Source organism: Danio rerio, chromosome 4 (assembly GCF_049306965.1).
Source record: "Danio rerio strain Tuebingen ecotype United States chromosome 4, GRCz12tu, whole genome shotgun sequence".
Taxonomy (NCBI): Eukaryota; Metazoa; Chordata; class Actinopteri; order Cypriniformes; family Danionidae; genus Danio; species Danio rerio.
Genome location: NC_133179.1, coordinates 58,212,431 through 58,235,289, shown reverse-complemented (window position 1 = coordinate 58,235,289; position 22,859 = coordinate 58,212,431). Strand labels below are relative to the sequence as shown.

At 43.0% G+C, this 22,859-nt stretch overlaps 1 protein-coding gene across 3 annotated transcripts in view; it reads right to left on the bottom strand.

Moving 5' to 3' along the window:
• LOC103910704 (protein NLRC3-like) overlaps positions 1-22,859 on the bottom strand; it is a 61,568-nt gene that overhangs the window by 20,658 nt on the left and 18,051 nt on the right. For 2 of the 3 annotated variants that reach the window (XM_021475599.3, XM_073948087.1), the window contains one exon: positions 9,564-9,737. In XM_021475599.3, coding sequence (XP_021331274.2) covers positions 9,564-9,737 — 174 coding nt within the window. Of the gene's footprint in view, positions 1-9,563; positions 9,738-16,341; positions 16,487-22,859 lie in introns of those variants that run through there. The other variant, XM_073948088.1, reaches the window with a different exon arrangement.

Here is a 22,859-nt window from a genome sequence, read left to right as displayed (position 1 = left end):
GCTTCACTGCCGCCCTAATGCCAGATTGTGAAGAGAAGAAACAAACCTTGCAGAGCCATTATCTTAATTTCTTTATTGCCAAAATACCCGTCATCATTTAGAGTTTATTTTAATTTGATTTGTTAAGCAAGATTTCTTTTCATTGGTGTGTTGGCCAATTTAAAAGCTAAGTGTATGTACCCAGGCCTATATAGAGTGCTGAGATGTTACGATGTTACAGAGGACTTATTTTATTTCTTTGTTTAAACTTTCAAGTGGCATATAGTCTACATTTGTTACGAATAAATGATGTTCAAACATATAAATGACTCATTCTTGAAAAAATGCATTAGACATGTGCATGAGCACACTTGAATAATGTCGGGCTGTAAACGGGTTCAGGCTTTATAAAGCTGTCAATCAAAATGTACCTGTCGGACTCGGGACCTATCGGGTATAATTTTTTATGGCCCGATTACAGCTCTCTGCATTCCCGCTGCAGTACCGCGGGAGCCGGCCAGATTTCTTACGGTGTGTTAATAAATTTCTGAATAAATCGCGGGAGAGATGTGTGTGTGTGTGTATGTGTAAGAGAGAGAGAGAGAGAGATGCTGTGCGTCGCTTGGCGCTTGCTCTCTCTCCCTCTCTCTCTGACCGCGAACCAAAGGTCGCATAGAAGGTATTCAGTTTCTGAATCGTTTAGGCTCAATCCAACAGTTTGGTGACGCTGTCTGAGCCTTACGTCATATTTTTTTTATTACGCCGGTAATACCGGATACCGGGGTAAAATATGGAGGCGGTTTGACAGTATCAAAATTTGGATACCGCCCAAGCCTATATATATATATATATATATATATATATATATATATATATATATATATATAGATAGATAATTTATAATTAGCCCCCCTGTATATTTTTTCCCTATTTCTGTTTAACAGAAATATTTTCTTACCACAGTTCTAATCATGATAGTATTAATAACTCATCTCTAATAACTGATTTATTTTATCTTTGCAATGATGACAGTAAATATTATTTGACCAGATATTTTTCAAGATACTAGTATTCAGCTTAAAGTGACATTTAAAGGCTTAAATAGGTTAAAGCTAGAGTAATTTGGCAAGTCATTAATAATGGTTTGTTCTGTAGACAATAAAAAAATATTAGGGGGGGGGGGTAATTATATTGACCTTAAAATGTGTTTAAAACAATTAAAAACTGCTTTTATTCTAGCCGAAATAAAACAAATAAGACATTCTCCAGAAGAAAAAATATTATCAGACATACTGTGAACATTTCCTGAATATGTTAAACATCATTTTTGAAATTGTTGAAAGAAAAAAAGAATAAAAAAAATACAAAATTCACAGGAGGCAGAATAATTTTGACAAACTATATATGTGTGTGTGTATGTGTGTGTGTATGTGTGTGTGTGTGTGTATGTCTTTGGACAGTGGGGGAAACCGGAGCACCCAGAGGAAACTAACGCGAACACGGCCAAGGGGAACATGCAAACTCCACACAGAAACAACAACTGACCTAGCCGAGGCTCGAACCAATGACCTTCTTGCTGTGAGGCGACAGCACTACCAACTGCACCAACGTGTTACCATATATATATCAAAAGTAACTATTTACTGGAGTAATTTTTTCATAAGGTACTTTTTTACTCTTACTCAAGTGACTTTTAAGATTGTTACTTTTACTAGAGTAAAAATTTCCGCAAGTACTTTTACTTTTACTTTTACTTTACTTGAATACAGATTTTGGATACTCTACCCACTTCTGCAGACGCCCTAATAGAAGATGATGTAATCACATCCTGCATCTACTGTGGACCAGTTACTTTTCAAATGTGTGTGTGTGTGCGCATGACACATCAAGGTTAATTCCACATGGCTATTTTTCAAAAAAACTTTTCTTAATTGCATTCTCGCCTCGTTTTTATTAGTCAGCAAAAATGTCTGTATTTTTATTGTAATTCTTTTATTATTATTTGTTTGTTTTTTATCTTTCTAGTTTTTGTTGGTAGAAACTTGTTCGTCCTAATTCTGACATCAATTTTTCATCATTGAAATAAACCCTGTATATGAACTGATTCTCTAATTTTATCTGGTCAAAGAAAAGCTGCTTCTCTGTTTTCATCAAACAAAACTAGAGTAGATTCACAGAAGACAACAGGAATATTTATAGCAAAGACACAGAAGTTCATTTAGAATAATTTGCCTCTACAGAGTTTTAACCCGTTCTGTTTTAAAATCTTGTCTGAAAACTCAAAAATTAAACCATATGAGGGTCTTGTGTCCTTCATTGGTCCTTTGTAGTGATGGGAAGTTCGGATCATTTTACTGACTCGGATCTTTGAGTCTCGTTCATCAAGATAAACAAATCTTTTTTCGAGTCATTTCATTCATTTGGTTCAATTTGCCAAAATATTATTAAAATGTTATGAATTGCTTCCAAACACATCTACAACTAACCCAAAAGGTTGACTGCATGACAAATATGTCATAACTAGAATAGTATAAGAAGGAGAAAATAATAATTCAATGTTTACCTGCTCTTTTGTCTATGAAGGCATGTTGTCTCTTTGCTCAGCTCACCTCTTCATATTTTTAAATGTCAGGGGTTCATTCACGTTACACTGACAGTCACATATAATCTTAATCAATGCACAGTCTGAGCCGATAGGAGCCATGATCGTTCGTCGTTTACGTGACAGAATGACTCAAACCTGAGGAGTCGAGAGACGAGAGGTTCAATTCTTTTTCCGGCTCTAAACGCGTAGGATTGGCCCGTGAGGAACGAGTAGTGACTCAGACCCGATAGAGGACTTGAGAGGTGAGCGGATCAATTCTTTTTCCGGCTCTAAACGCATATGATTGGCTTCTGCCAATGTGATGAAGACTTGAAATTAACGATACTACCTGCACAAATGAGCGCACGCGCGGATGAACGAATTGTTCATGAACGACCCATCACTAGTCCTTTGTTTAAATAGTGCTCGCTTGTTCAACACTTTGGTAAACACTTGTTGTCTTTAAAAGCGCTTTATAAATAAACTGTCTTGACTTGACATTGAATTATTTAATCCTGTTTGCTTTTTGAGCACTGTTGAGCGAGTTCTAAAACACCTGTGATAGGCTGTTGTGTTTCTCAACAGAAATGATGATGCTGAACGGCTGTGTTGATCACAGCTGATCCATGTTAGACGTAGTGGAGAAAACTCGTTCTACAGACAGCCTGGATCCACAAGTATGCCTGATAGCTTTACAGCTTTCATTTTCTACCTGTGCAACAAAAAGACTGTCCAGAAAACTAACAAGCAGTGATTGTGCACAGATATCTGCTTTCTAAAGTAGCTGGAGCGTTTAATTACTCGAGCTCACCTCCCTCACTATAATCAGCTACAATGACAAAGTGCATACGAGATAAATTACATCAGTATGTAACAACCAGGGGTCTGTTCTTCGTACCTTGCTTAAATGATCTAATATTAGTTGGCAGATCCTGGATCTTTTAATCTTGATAACTGATCTCTCGCTAATTTGGTTCTTCAAACAAGTTCGCGAATCAGATTAGAATGTCTGGATAAACTGATCTGAGATCGCTGCGTGTGTTGTGAAGGACAGATCTATCGATCCTCGAAATCATGATCAGCAATGCAACGATTGGTTGACGTCACAGCAGCGTAATGACATCATCTGATTAATATTCAATTATCCATGTGAGCAAAATTACATCAAATTAGCAGTAAACGACTTGTTAAATATGACACGCAATAACCTTCCACATTTGTTGTGCAGGCTTTACACTTTCATGTGTCAAGAGTATTTATCATGTATTTCAATGCAAATCAGTGTATTTAGTACTACATTTAGAGAAGATTTTCTTTATCGTAGTAGCCGTTTTTTTAATCGGTGTAAAGAATAACTGGTTGTTAACAAAAGCATTTTCATATTGGTAGGTGTCTGCAACTTTTGTGAAGCATCAAATCACCGGCATATTAACTGTCAAAACATGTTCATGACTGCATAAATGTATTATTGCTTTAAAAAAAAGTCACATATTGTGCATTTCTATTATACACAATTTGTACTAAAGCGATCTAAAAAGTTCATATGAATAAGTTTTCTCTTTGCACCACCAGGTGGCAGTCTTTGTACTTTCATTTCAAGGGTGCAGATTGCATACATTTTATTAATATGTATAACTTTATTTATTTTATGACTATAACTTTTTTTTTTCGTCTGAAAGAGTATGTAAACGGGCCAATGAAATGCCAAATGAATTGGCAGCGTCAGCTTGCACACCTGATGCTCATTACAATCAATTTAGCATCAAAGCACAGCAAAAGCAGGATAACACATCACTTTTGCTTCAGATACTTCTACAGCCTTCTGAGAGAGTCGATGAGGGTTCCTCTTGCTAATATCCAGCGATTTCGATCGAATGAGAGCGGTCTCCCGGTCCAGAGTGTGTACATGCAGCTGCAGACTGTCAAGCTGGGCTTCTCCCTGGCCTGGCGTTTTTTGGGTCCGGTCCTCTGGGCTGGAGCTGGACTTGGTCACTATGATAGCGCGCCTCTCCGGAGGGCGCGCTCAGCTAATGCTGAACTGTCTGAGAGAGTTTGACAGCAAAATAGGATCCCACTAAAATTATTTCAGAGGCTCCTGGGGCATATGGCATCCGCAGCCGCTGTCACACCGCTAGAATTACTCCATATGAGACCACTTCAGCACTGGCTTCACAATCGAGTCCCCAGACGTGCATGGCATGTGGGCTCACACCGAGTCACTGTAACTGCGCTGTGTCGCCGTGCCCTCAGCCCTTGGAACGACCACTCGTTCCTACAGGCCGGAGTGCCTCTAGGACAGGTGTCCAGTCATGTTGTTGATTCAACAGATGTTTTCAGCACAGGCTGGGGGGCTGTGTGTTGTAGGCATGCAGCTGCGGACCTGTGGAAAGGAACCTAGTTGTAATGGCATATCAAGAGCTGTTGGCAGTGTTCCTCGCTCTCCACCATTTTTTTCCAGTGCTGGAGCAGCGGCACGTGCTGGTCAAGACGGACAGCACGGTGGCGTATATCAACCGCCGCATGTCTCTGCGCCCCTCTGGCCCTACCGGACATGGATATCAGAGCTCTCCGTCCTCACGACGGCCCTCCCCTGGAAAATCCCTTTGAGGGAGGACCTACTCTCTCAGGGACAGGGCACCATCTGGCACCCTTGCCCCGATCTTTGGAACCTCCATGTGTGGTCCTTAGACGCTTGCGGTGGTCAATACCATCACTCGGGCTAGAGGCCCCTCCACGAGGCGCGCCTACAGAAGTGAAGCTTCCTGAAGTGAAGTCTATTCACTGAGTGGTGTGTCACTCGCAGAGAAGACCCCGAAATTGCCAAATCAGCGTTGTGCTTTCTTTCCTCCAAGAGAAGCTGGAGAGCACACTGTCGCCCTTCACAGTCAAGGTTTACGTGGCTGTCATCTCCGCTCATCGTGACACGGTGGCTGGCAGCACCGTGGGAAGGCATAACCTCATCATCCGTTCCTCATAGGCGCTAGGCGAATTAATCCAACCCGCCCTTCTCTGATGCCCTGTGGGGATGCATACAAATCCCTTCGAACCACTCGACTCAGTATCTTTAAGATTTCTGTCCCTAAAGACAGCTCTGCAGGTCGCATTGACATTGATTAAAAGGGTCGAGGACCTGGAGCCATTTTCGGTCAGTGACTCATGCCTGGAATTCGGGCCGGCATACTCTCACGTTGTCCTGAGACCTAACCCAGGATATGTGCCCAAGGTTCCTACCACATCGTTGTAAGGATGGCTATATCTGTCCATAATATTAAACCCTGAAAACTGTTATGGAACACCACATGAGACAAGACCACGAGAATGGTCAGGCACTAAAACAACAAACTTTCTAATCTAAGAAGAAGATCAGCTAGAAAACCAGTTGTTCAGGTTGTCTCGATCATGCATCCTGAGCCCCCCTCTTTGCCCTGGACTTTACCTTCTCCACCAGAGCAGCTCACTCACATTCCACACAGAATGGGGTTTTGACTTTGATAAGATCTTTGCCAGATGCTCCACTCCAGGGAAAATGGTCTTCGTATCAACTCATGACCAGGCAAGAGTCTTGGTGAAGCTTTTATTGTCTTGAATTTATAATGATTTGAGTATTTAGGCAAAGAGTGCAGAAGTGTCTGTGGGATCCTGTAGACAGGATACCCAATTGCAGTTTTTGAGTCTCTAAGCTCTGCATCTGGACTTATATGCTGCAATCTATTTCTTCATGGTAAGGTATTCATCTTTAACTCTTAAAGGGTCACGAAACACCAAAACACATTTTTTGAGCTGTTGACAGTCGTATATGTGTCCCACACTGCTAAAAACACTATTAGGACACCTATATTTCACTAAAAAGTGTAAATTGGTTGTTTTTGCGTTATTTCAAGCAAATTCGTACTTCCTGTTTGAAACGAATTTTTGAAGCTGCGTCACGCCCATGACATAATAGCCTGTATTCCAGCGTGCAGACTGGACGTCTGTGCCAGAGTGAGTCTTATTACGTCTTACAGTGTGATGCATTATTGCATGAGTAAGGCTTGGTTCAAACCAATCAGCGCGCTCTATTGTGCAACTTCATTAATCTTCATTAGTGTCACCATGTTTACGCCCCAGAGACGCCATGTTGTGCTGGCAAAACAAGCGTGAAGTGTTGCTTTTATAGTCTGCTGCCATTAAGTTTCGTTTTCATTTTCTCTCTGTGAGAGCTCATCTGGATCACGTGTGGATTACAGTGTACGCGACGCGCGACAACAATAACTTACGTGTCTAAGGAGGAACATTGTTTACCTGAGAGCTGTTCTCATCTGCAAACGCTGAAATCCGGATTCGCTTGTAACGTTAGTATTCTCTTCATAATGACGCGGCTCTAGTTGCTGGTGATTGTCCTGTCTCTACAGATTTGGTAAGTGAGCGACCAGTGCTCTTTGTTTATTCAGTTTGTTCGTATCGAATTAAGTTAACTATTGCACTGAGTGCAAACATAGCACCGCATTTTGTGACCAGAATAACACATGCGGCTTTCTGACGCTAACTGCCGTGTGCATCTAAGTTTCCGGGAAATGCAGAGTTTTTTTTCTCTCATTCGCCGTGCGGTATCAAACATTGCATGAAAAATACACGCTTAGAGCAGATCCTCGAATCAAATATCGCATTTGTCGCGAGGGGCATGAATGAATTCCCTGAATGAAAGAGCCAAACTGCAATTAAAGTCCAACATTTAATAATTTGGCAAATAATTCGACTACAGATGTCCATGTAGGTTAAACACCATCACTTTCTCGTGTGTGTATTTTGACTGAAACTCACGCGTGCCCAAATAGACACTCCCACACCATCCCACTTTAGTTTCTCTGACACTCCCCCCTAAACAGAGCTGGACACGCCCACTTTTCTGACTTTTTCCAAAGTAGAGGTGTGAAAACACCCTGCTGAAACGAGGGGGTTTCATGGCCCTTTAAATGTATCTATGAGTAATTGTTGTTGTATAGTCTTGATTGGCTTATTTTGTTTAATTATGTGAATTGGAATGGAAAATATTTGCCTGACAAATAAATGCAAGATTATTGTTTAACTCTAATATCTCCTGAAATCATTTAAATCTAGTAGATTGTTTAGGCTGATGTTTCCGCAGCCTACGACCCGAATTAGTCATACATTCAGGCTCAAGCATGGGGCGGCCTATTATTGCTTAAAACTTACTTTAAATTATATTCTTTGATTAAGTTACACACATTTACCCTTCATCCATGATGTTAGTTCCTTCATAGGATTAATAGATGGACCCTTACACCTTTTAAAGACCAGGTAGTGAGCTTGCAAGCGATGCACCTGGAGGAGGCAGACCCAGCCCTTTCATTACTTTGTCCAGTTCGCACTTTGCAAATTTATCTGGACCGCACTCAGAGCTTTAGATCATCTGAGCAGCTCTTCTTCTGTTATGCTGGTCGGCAGCAGGGAAGTGCCGTATCGAAACAGAGGTTGGCCCACTGAATAGTGGATGGCATTTCTTTTGCTTACCAGAGCCAGTGCAAGCCGGGCCTCTCACACGCGGTGCCTCTCAGACATCTGTAGAGCTGTGGGCTGGGCAACACCTAATACATTTGCAAGGTTTTACAAGTGGAGTTCTGCAAGTGGAGCCGGTTTCCTCAAGGGTATTAGGTAACCCTTGGTGATTGAGGAAACAACTTGGTTAAGGTGTTGAAACACACACGCCATTCTCCCAAACACAGAGATAAGTGTGCTTATTCACTCTGTTAGTAAAGTTCCCCACTCAGGTGAGCCCTGCAGATTCCTCCGAGGCCCCCAGCACCGACTCAGCGGAGGAGTCACTCGCTGGCCCATTATGTTGTGGGTCTGCCCTCTGGTCATCCCGCATTTTGGGTATAGGTGCCCCCTATGCGTGATCCCCACTAGGCAATCCCGTATGCTTATTCAGCCACGGTCCAGTCCCCCCTCACAGGCGGACCTGTGTCTTCCCTCTCTGTTAACCATCTTATTATATGCGTACTCCCCCTTCTCAGGGCTAGTCCATATATTTTGCCATCATAACTCCCCATTTGGGTAGCAAGTGGCCTCCACAGCATCCTCCCCTTCGGGACTGCATGCTTTCTCAACGTACTGTCGTATTTAAAATCCTATAAATTATCTAGACACTTGCGGCTCCCGAAAAATATATTTAAATCCATAAATCTTATTTGAAGTGGGATAAGTAAGAGCCAGGGATCTCGTTGGAAGACCGCGCCTCTCTATGATGCAGGAGCGCTCACGATATGCCTGGCTATCCTCCCATCGGAGGTGGAGGTAAGGTGCATTCATTGTGGTGTTTTCCAGACATTTCCCTATACATGGATTAATTCCACTAATAGCATTGAAGTTCTCCATCCAAAGGGGAACGCTCTGGTTACGAAATGCTATATTGCATTGCCATAATGATTGTTCCTTAGCTGTAGGTATCAGTCTTCTCCGCTTAAAAGGATGTGTTATCCTGCTTTCGCTGTGCTTTTATGCTAAATTGATTGTAATGAGCATCAGGTGCGCAAGCTGACGCTGCCAAATCATTTGGCATTTTATTGGCCCATTTACATACTCTTTCAGATGATTGGCTTTCTGAACGAAATCCCCTTACTAAATCTACTAATAGCATATCTGTTCCCCTCCTCGGGGAACGAGGGTTACTTTAGTAACCAGAGCGTTATGTTCTGTTACTGAACAGATACTGAACTGTTTTGACACCCTTATGGTGTACATCAGGAAAAAGAGATACCTTAATTCTGAAAATGCAGCTTTATGCAGTTTATTCAGTAATACATTTATCTAGATTTCATTTTTTATTCTGTCAACACTTAGATATAATCATATAATCATTATCAATGTGTAGATATGAATAAATTACATCCTTGCAAATGATTTGTTTATTTTTCTTCTGTTAATCTACTGAAAGGGGCTCCACATTTGGTAACACGATATGTAACTGTCTGTAGTTATTGTTCAGTGGAGAATCATTTACCTCAGTGTCTCCAGTTTGGAGTTTACAGTCTTCAGTCCATCAGAGTGAAGCTTCACTCCTGAATCCTGCAGGTCATTGTTACTCAGGTCCAGCTCTCTCAGGACACAGTTTGAGGATTGTAGAGCTGAAGACAAACTCTCACAGGACTGAACAGTGAGTTTACACCACTGTAGCCTGTGTAGAGGGAAAAGACAATATTGATGTGTTCATTGGCCGTTTAATAGTCTGAAGCAGTCTGAAGCACATATGACTGTAGTGACTGGAATAACTTTACTAGTTAGTGAGCACATCTGGTGATTTTAGCTTTAAATAGAATGTATGTCCATAAAACACAATTAAATAGCTTCCTTCAGATGTCTGAATAGTCCAAGAAATATTTTTATCAAAAGAAGAAAAGATCATGCAAAAAGGTCCACAGATGACAGACAATAAAACACATGAACAAACTAAATAATAATAATTTCCCTTAGCACATTTAAAAGTTGCATATCAACAGACAAATAAAAGTAAACAGGGAAAACTTGGGAAAATGTGCATTTTAGGTTAGGTTTCTCGAACAAGTAATATCATCTCAGGGGGTGGCTACAGACCCAAGTAAGGTAGCGGCAGTATTTCAGTGGCCCTGCCCAAAGACTGTGCCAAAGCTGCGTACTTTCCTGGGGTTTGTTAGTTATTATAGGTGTTTTGTTGAGGAGATTGCTAAACTCGCAGCCCCCTTGCATCAAGTAGTGGCAAAACTAACCAAGGGTAAAATGGGACGGGCTAGCCAAGATTTGGGAACCGCTTGGTCTGAAAAGTGCAAGCAGGCAATTAACACCCTAATACAGAAGCTTACCACTGTGCCGGTTTTGGCATATGTGAGTGTAACGGAGGCCAGCTAGTGTGTGCTGTGCAGGTAAAACCTCACTCCTCTGACCTCTAAAGGGTGCTCTAGCGACAGACGCTAGTGGCCATGGTCTTTAGCCTCCTTGGTAGAGCGCCCGACTCCCATGCGGAAGGTTTGAAACCAGCTCGGAGCGGGTTGGGTGGCGTAGAGCCGACGGGGTTACATAACCATAAATGGTTTTCTCAGAAGTGGAAGCCATTTGGGACTGAGTGCAGTACTTTCCCAAGTTGTTGATGGCAAAGTGAGGCCAGTGGCTTATGTGAGCTGCTTTCTATTGTGCAGCAGTAGAAGTTGAAGCATTCAGATTTCATCATGGACCAATGTTTATCCTTTTCATCATCCTGTTTCTCAGTATTTAACTGTGAATTGATTTTAATTAATGAATAAGTTAACACATTGCTTAATATAACAATGTTTAGTGCATTTGCCTGTCTCTTTATACCTATTTTCAGGAGCCAGCAAACTAGGTCAGAGGTCATGGAGACCTTGTGTCAGGGTTCTGCCACTTTGGTCTTGTAAATTCTTGTTTTGGTGGCAGAGCTCTGCCACGTGATGTGGCCGCGCGCGTTCTGCGTCCCTCAGACGCGCGCGCTCTTGTACTAGTGTTTGTGTTTGTTCTGTCAGCAGCGCGCTGCTTTATTCTCGGCGCCTCCGTCTAGTTGGTTTCAGTTTTGGTTGGCGCTGAGATGAAGCATGCGCGTTGCTTATGTGTGAGCGCACGGTAAGGTGTTTATCTATCGTGTGCTCATGTCTTGCGTCTTTTGTCAAAGCACGTGGCTCGGTGTTTACATTGTGGTCACGTGCTTTTGTCGTGTGCTTCAGTGTTGTGTTATGTGAGCGCATGGCTTGTATTGTCTCTCTGTGTCATGCGCTCTCCCGTCTATTGTCTAGTCCCACCCTCCTTGTCAACCCATTATTAGTTAATTGTGTTCACCTGTGTGTCAATTTACTTTTTGCTTTATAATCCCCCTCATGTTTTCAGTCCTTTGTGAGTTCGTCGTCGAAAGTTTCCTGTCCTGTTGTGTCTAGCACTGTCTTGTCCAGCCAGTCAAGTTTGTTTGTTCATTTATTTGTTTTATTAGAGTTTTTCCCCCTCGGGTTGTTTGTTTTGCCTTTTTGTTTTCATTTTATAATTAATAAAAACCCATTATTGCTGCACCTGAGTCCTCGCTCCTTTTCCCCTCACCGACCGTGACAGTACGAACTCACCAAAACAGAGGACTCAGCAGAAAATGGGTATCTTCCTTTTCCCATCTCCCACTTCTCGTCCCTCTGCATGCCAGCAGAAGGAGCGTTTAGGCAGACTCCTTTCACTCCATCAAGGGGTATCTACAGTGAAGGAGTTTGCATACCAGTTCATCTACGCTGCAGAGGGGCTTGAATCTACAAACACTGCACTGAAGGAGGCGTTCAACGCTGGACTCAACAGCCCCCTTCAGGCCTGGGAGATGGGAATGCTGGGGATTTTAACATTCTGGCAGTTTGTGAGTTATGTCTACCACAGCCAGGGAAATGGTGGCCTGCCTCCACTTGGTCCACCGCCCCTCCCACTTACAGATTGCCAAATCCCCAGTCCTCCGATGACCCACCAACGGAGACGGAGGAGGAAGAACGGGTCAGCCTCACCTGTCGCCCACCCAGAGGTGACTGAACCTGCTGCAGCCCTTTCAGTTACCATCCTGGCTGCAGCATCACTTACTGAGGCACCCGCATCAGACACTGCACCAGTCCTGCAGGCAGTGGAGTATACTGCAGTGTCTGAAGAGGTGGCCAGCTTCCCGCCACCCAGACCAAGGAAGCGTCGGAGGAGAAAGGGCTCCTCCACCACAACGGCTCCAGCCCCAGAGCGCCCTCCAGTGTCGGCTCCAGCCCCTGAGCGCCCTCCAGTGTCGGCTCCAGCCCCTTCTATTGTATAGTCCCACCCTCCTTGTCAACCCATTATTAGTTAATTGTGTTCACCTGTGTGTCAATTTACTTTTTGCTTTATAATCCCCCGCATGTTTTCAGTCTTTTGTGAGTTCGTCGTCGAAAGTTTCCTGTCCTGTTGTGTCTAGCACTGTCTTGTCCAGCCAGTCAAGTTTGTTTGTTCATTTATTTGTTTTATTAGAGTTTTTCCCCCTCGGGGTTGTTTGTTTTGCCTTTTTGTTTTCATTTTATAATTAATAAAAACCCATTATTGCTGCTCCTGAGTCCTCGCTCCTTTTCCCCTCACCGACCGTGACACCTTGAGTGGAACTGAGGGCTGAGGACTGGAAACAACTGTTTCTATTGTTATTTCTATGAGTTAATACTGTCTAAAATGTCTTGTAAAAAGTGGTTTTGCTATTTTTACGTTTAAATCTTTTAAAGTGATTCTACTTTTTATTTAAGAGACTTTGTGTAGTAAGAATATAACTGCCTGAATGTAGATGATACCGATTTTTAACCAGTTTTTATTAAGACGGCTGAGAGTACACTCAGCCTTGGATCAGAAACAGATTATACTTTAAGTGTGTGTGTTCTATTTGATTGTTGATCTGTTTCACAGGTCTGGAGTCAGCTCTAATCAGTCTAAAGGATGTCTGACATTTATGCTTAAGATATTGTTCAGAATATACTCACAAACCCCACATGGAAATGTTTCTAGTCTGTCTTTGTTTTAACCAATCAGGTTAGAACACCTGTATGTGTGACGCAGTTAATGACGTTATGTGAGTATAATTGTTATTGATTGGTGATTGTAAGCAGATCGGCCTAGGAACTCATTGCGAATGTTGAAGCTGGCTTCTGCTGATGTAACTGCAAACTATCTTCAGTAAACTTGAAAATGGGCGCTGGTGAGCCTTCTTGACCAGGCTGGAGGTGTTGGTGGTCCAGGAAAGGTCCTTTGAGAAGTGCGTCCTCAGGAACTTGAGGGATGAGACAGGCTCACATGATCCCATCCACATCAATGTGATGGCTGGTGAGCCTGTCTCATCCCTCAAGTTCCTGTTTGTCCCTTCCTGAAGTCCAAAATAAGCTCCTTGGTCTTGTTTGTGTTAAGGGGCAGTTTATTGTCGGTGCACCAAGTGGCCAGATGCTGTATCTCCCCCCTGTAGGCAGTCTCATCATTATTGCTGATTAGAACAATCACTGTGGTGTCATCTGTATATTTGATGGTGTTGGATCTGTTCACAGGCCTACAGTGGATCTGTTGGTCAGAAAGTCCATAACCCAGTTGCAGAGAGACATGTCGATATCCAGGTCTCTTAGTTTGATCATTAACTTGGAGGGTATGACAGTGTTGAATGCTGAGCTGAAGTCAACAAACAGCATTCGTGCATAAGTGTTTTTATTGTCCAGGTGAGTGTGATAGGTGAGTGGTCGGTTGAGGAAGTGATTCTGGTGTACGGTTCATTATTGTCTCTTTCACGAGTTCACACTTGCATTCATTTAAGTATAAAGCATATTTAGCGTGCTGTCTGGGAGGAGGGCTCTGAGCTCGAGGAGACACCCCAACTCGAGTTATTCCCCTTATCATGAAACAAAGAGTTGGGATTCGAGTGAAGTATCTAGCCCGGCCCCAGAACGCTTCCCCCCGGGAATTCCATGCAAGAGGTGAGGTGACGGGGTGGTGGAGAGATGCTAAAGTTGTGAGATGCTGCAGGTAAGACAACGTTGGTATATATAGGGGTTTGTTCAAGAACTGATTTGATAATGGGATAATTGTCAATGACGTATTCGATACTGAAACTTCTGCGCATGCTCCTCTCGAAATTTGTTTACAAAACATCACTTCACGAGTTCACACTTGCATTCGTTTAAGTATAAAGCATATTTGGCGTGCTGTCCGGGGGGAGGGCTCTGAGCTCGAGGAGACATCCCAACTCAAGTTATTCCCCTTATCAGGAAACAAAGAGGAGTTGGGATTCGAGCAAAGTATCTAGCCCGGCCCCAGAACGCTCCAGAAAGCTTAACGTGCATGTTAAGGTGTACGTCTCCGTTTGGGAGCCGTCACTGCACTTGCAGTGGTGCATGATTATGAGGTGTACGTCTGCCGTAGGAGCAGTCACTGCACTTGCAGTGGTGCATAATTATGGGGTGTACGTCTCCCACCCCCATAATTGTAAGGTGTACGTCTCTCATAGGAGTGGTCACTGCACTAGCAGTGGTGCATAAAAAGTGTGTCTCCTGTAGGAGTGGTCACTGCTCTTGCATTAGTGCATGATAGTGGGGTGTACATCTCCCGAGGGAGCTGTCACTGCACTTGCAGTGGTGCGCAATTATAAGGTGTACATCTCCCGGAGGAGCGGTTACTGCACTATTAGTGGTGCATAATAATAATGTGTGTGTCTCCTGTAGGAGTGGTCGCTGCGCTTGCAGTGGTATGTAATAAAGTGTGCGTCTCCCTTAGGGGCGGTCTTTGCACTAGCTGTGATGTTTAATATTAATAATAAGTTGTGCAACTCCAGTTGGAGCGAACGCTGTACTAGCATTATCGAGATAGTATATGCGAAGGGTGTTTGAAGAAAGTGCCTTGTGAATTGTCAATGACGAAATGTGTTGTGAGATGTAGTGTGATGGGCTCTAGTGGGTGTTGAATTTATCTTAGAGGGGTTTTTTGATAAGGGTTTGTTGGGCTCTTCTAATCTGAGAGCGGTCAGATCGAATGTAGTACTTAAAAGCCTGTGAGGACCAGCGTCCGAGTGTTTGGATCTGCTGCTCTGACCATTTTGACCATTTTGTGCTGCGGTGGTAGCTGCGCCTATTCTGAAGAAATGGCTGGAGAAATTGTCAGCTGGGAAGCCGGACTTAATTAGGACGCATTTAAGATGCTTTTGAAACCAAAAACGAGTGACTGGGCGATTGCTATCGTCTGTGAAGAGAGGGTCTCTGCTAAGGAAGAGGCTTGTGATTTCCGGATTTGTGAAAATGCTAGCAGTGTTTGGTTTGGACAAATAGGTGATTGAAGGTTGAAAATGTAGATGTAATGGCCTCTTTTTGCTTGATCTGTTTTTCTTTGCTTAATGAAAAAGGAAATGTAATGATGACAACCCAGATGTAATGGTGAGTTCTGAACTAGAGATCTGCGCGGGACTAAATTTTGAATCCCACTCCCGCCAGGTTTTAGCCCGAACCCGACCGCTCCCGCTTATATTGAGAATTTGTTGTCCCGCTGCCCAACCTGCCCCGTTTTCTGCCCTCCGCGCCTGATCCCGTTAAAGAGCGGGGGAGAACAAAACCGAAAATCACCAGCTATACAGTCCAGACAGCTAAGCTGTCTGTATAAACACACACACACACACACACACACACACACACACATACAGCACCAGGCACACATACACAGACAAAGCTCTCTCTCTCACACACAAGCACTAAGCAGACACACAGGCAAAGCTCTCTCTCTCATTCGTGCGCGCACACACTAACATACACACACACAAGCACCAAGCAGACACACAGACAAAGCTCTCTCTCTCACACACAAGCACTAAGCAGACACACAGGCAAAGCTCTCTCATTCGCACGCGCGCGCACTAACATACACACACACAAGCACCAAGCACACACACAGGCAAAGCTTTCTCTCTCATTCGCTTAGCAATATCCTCGATATTGCTAAACAGCCCGCTCCCGTCCCAAATTAAACCCGTTACCGACCGCTCCCGCGATTTATTCGGAATGCAGATCTCTATTCTGAACACCTTAAAAATCCGAAGAAAGCTAAAATAAACATAGCATCGAGTGTATGTGCTGTGTGGATTGATTTGTATCCCTTGCAAAGAGTGGATATGCATTTAGTGAGTGTTCTCAGTGTTATGGGTTGTCGTGTGTCTTGAGATGGTAAGTAGGGAAAAATCAGGAAACAGTATATTATAATATGCGTGGAAAGTTTTAAAACTTTTCCATTCTGTTAAATATGACTGCAGGGTTCTAGGCGCCACTGCCTGAAGGATATATTCGAGGTAGGCTCCAAACAGGTTTTTTAAAGGATGATCTATGGGAATATCAGCTCTGAATAAGGAGGGACTTGGACTGGAAACTGATCCGCTTCTGGTGCCAAATGTCTGAATTTCTGAAAAAGCAAAATGAGAGAGAGAATCAGCAATTTGGTTTTTGGACAAAGGAATGTGCTTTGCAGTTAAAATAAATTGGTGACATGCTGAGATCCAATTAAGGCGTCTAAGTAGGGGAATTAATGCTAGTGAATTTGAACGGCCTTTATTTATGCAGTGAACGCTTGCTTCATTGTCACAGAGAATTATAATGCAGGAAGCGGACCATTCTTTTCCCCATAGGGATGCAGCGACGACTAGTGGATAAAGTTCAAATGGCGCCTATGATTTTAGTGGTTGTGGCAGGTCTAACAGTTGGGGCGGCCAAGTGGATGCGAACCAGCATCCTTGGTAATAACCTCCGAATCCGATTGACGGGGCAGCATCGGTGAATAAATTGATGTCTGCTGGGGACAATATTAGGTCGCTTTAAAAGAAGGAAAGACCGTTCCATTGTTTGAGGAATAATATCCATAAACGAAGTTCATTTAGGCTACGGTCATCGATGGATATTTGATCCTCTAGACTGTGAGCTGAGGACACGAGAACTAAGAGATCAGAAATGAACGAGTGGCCTTGGGGAATTATGTGCATTGCGAAATTCAAGTGGCCGAGAATTGATAATAGCTTGTGCTTAGAACAGGTGGGGCTGTCTAATAGGGAGGACGCTACCAGGATCGTTCGATCAATTTTCTCTTTTAATAGGCACGCTTGGAATGTGTTGGAGTCTAATTTAATGCCCAAGAGTTCGATTGAAGTGCTTGGACCGGCGTTTTTTTTTCTCTGCTATGAGAATCCCGAGTTCGGCGAAAACCTTTTAAACTGTCAAGAGGTGTGCGGCTGGGATAGCGTTGGGTGGTGATATGATTAGAATATCATCTAGTAGATGGATTAGGTGTGGGATTTTGTAGTTATTGGAAAGGATCCAACATATTGGACATATTTCGACAGCGTGTCGAAAACTTTTGGGCTTCTTCTGCAACCGAAGGTTAGGCGGATGGAAAAATAAAAAAATTTTTGCCAGAGAATTCCGAAAAGGTGCCAGAAATGAGGATGGATGGGCATGATTTTAAAGGCGGATGGTTTGTCGACTTTAGCCCTCCAAGTGCCGCGACCCGCTATTTTGATAAGTGAAATAGCTTGGTTGATGTCATGATAATTCATAAAGAACTCTTCTGGAGGGATGAGACTGTTGATACTAGGAAACGGAGAGTTATGCGGGGAGGAAAGGTCAATTATTAGGCTTTTTTTTTTTCTTTTAAATCTGAGAATTTCCTAGTTACTACCCCGATAGGACTGATGCGGTAAACACTAAACAAAGGTGCGTAGAAAGAACTAATCATGAAATTTTTGTCTGCTTCTTTTTTCATTAAAACATGGACGACGTCGGGTTTGGCGAGACCGGATGGAAGATTTGGACAAATAAGACTACGGGAGGGGAGGCTAATGACGCCTGGATGAAAACCTGAAGACAGACCCGATAATTGAAATTCAGTGAATTTAGGATCAAGATGTTGTAACAATTCCGATCTTAGGCGAGAAACATTCACAGGAGTCGATAAGTAATTTTTTGCATTTGAACCCAGTGCAGGTGCTGGCAGAGGCTGTGACAGAAGGGCGGTGACCAGAAAGGAGGGGCAGAATATTTGGGTTTGAAGGGACGTAACTGGTGGATTTGGGCTGGGCAGGTTCGGGGAGGGGAGAAGGGCTGGGATAAATGAATGGGCAAGATTCAGTGGGGTGGGTGGTGGATCGGCAGACCGCGCAAAATATATTGCGGCAACCTAAAAAGACTTTATTATGGAGTTCTGTGTCTACGGCTCCCCAGAATGGGGTCTGGTTCCATTGGGAAATGCGAATGGCGCTCACGAGATGAGAATGTAGCTCACTGAGTTCAATGAGAATGTAGCTCACGCTACAGCTGGCTCTGGGATCATAGGGGGGAGGCAAAGAAAAGAGAGGAGGGGCTGCCAGCGATAATGACATCAGCGGAGGCGGCCTGACGCTGGATCTTGTGTCAGCGCCTGGAAGGAAGTAGGAAGCTAGAGCCGGTTGCGGAGGCATGCTCACGCTACTGCTGGCTCTAGGATCGCAGGTGGAAAAAAAAGGGAAGAGTGGAGGGGCTGCCGGCACCATCGACATCAGCGGAGGCGGCCTCACGCTGGAACTGGTGTCGGGACCTGAAAGAACTTGGGGAAAAAAGAGGAGAAATTTGAGCTGGGAGCGGAGGCGGTCTCACGCTCGCGCTGCTCATGGGAACTTGGAAGGGGTGGGCGGGCAGATTGTGAGTTTGGGCTTGTGCTTCCTGTAGCAACTCTGCGCTTGAGTTGGACGGGGGGCTGGGTTTGTAGTTGGTGATGACCTGGATGGAGTTGGAAAAGTGCTCCTCTAGCTTTAGCTTGTAACAGTGCTTGACCTTTTTGATGCCCGTCTTCAGATTAGCCCTGGAAGTGCTGTAGGCCTGTGCATCCCCTGATCTGAAGGAAGTGTAGCGTGCCTTCAGCAGGAGGCACACCTCCTTGTTCATCCATGGCTTCTGATTCGGGTGTGTAGTGAACTGTTTCTGGGCTATAACACTGTCTATGGTGGTGTTGATGTATTCCAGAACAGAGGAAGTGTAACTGTCATTTTCTGTGTGAGAGGCACGGGTGGCCTGGGAAGCAAGTCTGTGTGTTGAATCCTGTCCTGGAGTGTGGAGTCTACCCCCACTGCTCTTACTTTGATGGTCCTCACTGATGGCTTCACACGGTTGATGAGGGGTGAGTGCTTGGATGTGAGGAACAAAAAAGGTGATCTGATTGACCTAAGTGGGGGAGGGGGGTCACAGCGTATGCTTCAGGCATGTTTGTGTAAACATGGTCTAAGGTTTTATTTCCCCTTGTGTGGCAGAAAATATTTTGATGGTATTTGGGGAGCACTGTCTTTAAGTTTGAGTGATTAAAATCCCCCGCAACAATAAAAGCAGCCTCCGGGTGAGCAGTCTGTTGTTTGCTGATGGCTGCATGAAGTTTGTTCATAGCAAGCTTGGCATCAGCATCGGGAGGAATATAAGCAGCAGTCACAATAGTGGATGTGAAGTCCCTTGGTAGATAAAATGGGCTACATTTAAAAATTAGAAATTCCAGGTTAGCAGAGCAATGTCTCCCAACGACGACAGAGTTTGGGCACCAAGCTTTGTTAATATAAATGCATAATCCTCCACCTCTGGTCTTACCGGAGTCATCTGCCGTTCTGTCTGCTCGGAATGTGTGATGCTCAGTTAAAGATACAGCATTGTCTAGTATCCCGCTGTTTAGCCGTGTTTCTGTGAAAATCATGACATTACAGTTCCATAATCTTTTGCTATGGTTGATGCGCAGTCGAAATTCATTTATTTTGTTCAACAATGATCGTACATTGGCAAGAAAAATGCTGGGTAAAGAGAGCCGGTGTGGTGTTAGTTTTAGCTTAGCTTTTAGCCCGCCGTGCTTCCCGTCTTTGTTTATGTTCTCTTCGCCGCCTTCGAGCACTTCCGGGTATTGGGGGTGTATAATACTGTATATTCGGGAATTGGGGTATTCGGGGTGTATAATGGCCCGTTTCCACTGAGTGGTACGGAACAGTTCGGTTTGATACGCTTTTATGGCCGTTTCCACTGTCAAAATGCGTACCGAACCAAACCGTACTGTACCGTACCACTTTTTCGGCACCCTTTCGAAAGGGTCCCAAACGCAAGAAAGGGTACCAAAAGGCGGAGCTAGACGGGCAGCTGAACGCTATTGGTTTACAGAGATACGTAATTCGCTTACGCAACAAGCCAGAATGTAAACAAAGGACCCGCCGTGTTTGAAATACACAGCGAGAGATTACTTGCGCTCTGAATATCTGAATCTGAAATAACAATAATAATATCTATATCTGAAATAACTAACTTCTTGAGCTGATGATAATAACGTGCGCTTGATTATTGACAAGCTTTGGAAGCCCGATCCTATGAGCTGACAAACGCAAGAATGACACATTCAGAAAGAAAAGGACAAACCCGAGAGTGAAGCGTTGAAAAAAATGGAAAGCCAAGGAGTAGGTTATTTCTTTAGCAAACGTTAACAAACTGCCTTGTTTTAATTTCTATCATCACCTTTTGGACTAATATGAACTGGGAATGATGGAATAACTCTCTAACAGAGTCTTTATGTGCTGCTGAAGATTACAGACACAGGTGAGAGGTTTTCACTGACTGTAGGCTATACTTTCTGTTGTTTTGAACCTAATTAAGGACTAAATGTATGCTGTGTGTACTTTTTCTGTAGTTGGTAACATATGGAGGACTGTAAGGGGCTGTATGTGTTCATATACAGTTGAAGTCAGAATTATTAGCCCCCCTTTGAATTTTTGTTGCTTTTTTAAATATTTCCCATATTGTATTTAACAGAGCAAGGACATTTTCACAGCATGTCTGATAATGTTTTTTTTTTTCTTTTGGAGAAAGTCTTATTTGTTTTATTTCGGCTAAAATAAAAGCAGTTATTGATTTTTTAAACAACATTTTAAGGACAAAATTATTAGCCCATTTAAGCTAACTTTTTTTTCCGATAATTAACCCAGTTAAGCCTTTACAAGTCACTTTAATCTGCATAGAAGTGTCTTGAAAATATCTAGTAAAATATTATTTACTGTCATCATGGCAAAGATAAAACAAATCATTATTAGAGATTAAGTTATTAAAACTACAATGTTTAGAAATGTGTTGAAGAAATCTACTCTGTGTTGATCAGAAATTGGGGAAAAAAATAAACAGGGGTTCTAATAATTCAGGGGAGCTAATAATTCTGACAACTGTGTTCATTTATTTATTTATTCAATATAATTACAGAAGTTACAGTAGGCTATTTCACACTGTCATTGATCTGCAGTTATAATCAACTCCTGTTTATAGAAAAGTTAGTAATAAACATTTATACACAAGTATTTATGTGTGAAAAACATCTTTTGTTTTTTGTGAGAAGTGCTTTTCATATGATATGTAAACGACCTGTGCAGCTTTATTGTACACATTTTCTGTAGCGAGCATGACGTCAACTGAAACTTTGTCATACACCACGCCCAACAAAAGGGTACCCTTGCTAGTGGAAACGCAAGCCTGATAAAGGTGACCCATACCGACCCGAACAGTACCATACCAGCCAGTGGAAACGAGCCATAAAAGACTGCTTTGACACTGCACTATGCGTGTCAGTGTGTCTTTGGGGAGTGATGTCATCAGGACACCGACTGAAAGATAGGACCCGTTTGTGTGGTGCTATGGTTAGCTGGTTGAATGGTATTACATGTGCTTTTTCAACTTTTAAATTCTCATTCATTCATTAGTAGCTGTGCCTTTATACTTCAGCGTGCTGTTTCTGATGCTCTGCAATAACACTTCTGAAACACTAGCTGGCAGTGAGGTGTTTATGTTCCTCTGTGTCAAATTTCTTTGCTGGTGTTTTGTTTGTTCTGAACGCTTCCTTAATGCAAAAGTGGTTTAAACTCGCTCATTTTGAGGAAGGAACCGGCGGTTGTGCAACAACTTTAACCATAAGATAAACACAAAACAAAACTTTTCATCTGGAGCTCCTTCGCGGGACTCCACAATTTGTAAACATTTGCTCCAACGGACTTGTGCGGCTCTCAGTCCAGCCCAAACTCATCAGCAAACAGGTGGGTAGTAAAGTTACATTTACTTTGTTACATTTACTTGAGTAAAATTGATGGGTAACGAGTACGTTTTGAGTACATTATGTGTACAGTATGTGTACTTTTACTCAAGTAAATTAATAGGGGAAAATCAGTACTCTTACTTCGCTACATTTGGCGGCGTTCCTCCATTACTGCCAAGTGATAATGAATATGATCTATATATGTTGTTTGCAAATATCACGAGGCACCACATTAGAGAGGTTGTGTTGCGAGAGGTTTCTATAGAGACGTGTTACTTGCTTCCAGTTAGAGCGTGCGTGCTTGTTGGAATAATGGCTGAAGTCTAGGAAGATGTGCGAGTTTTATACTGTGGTCCCGCTCGCCATCTGCGGTTCCGAGAGAGACAGGAGACGGTCACACTGTCTGTGCAGTGAGTTTATCGGACCAGATCACCTGGCCTCAAGTTCAGTCTGTTTTTACTCCAACATGTCAGCAAGAAAAGTTTCATATTGCGATGCACCAACGAACTGACATTGCAACATATACATGAATTCCAGCTACGACCTGAAAAAAAACACGTACTGGTATGTGCCAAAATTATCTATATTTTTAGACCTTATCAATGGTAACTATGGGGTAATTAAAGAAACTGCAGTTTAATGGAATAACTGATTAGCCCTGCACACATTAGTCATTTATCCATTAAAAATAAAAAAATTTAAACATTATTTTTAACAT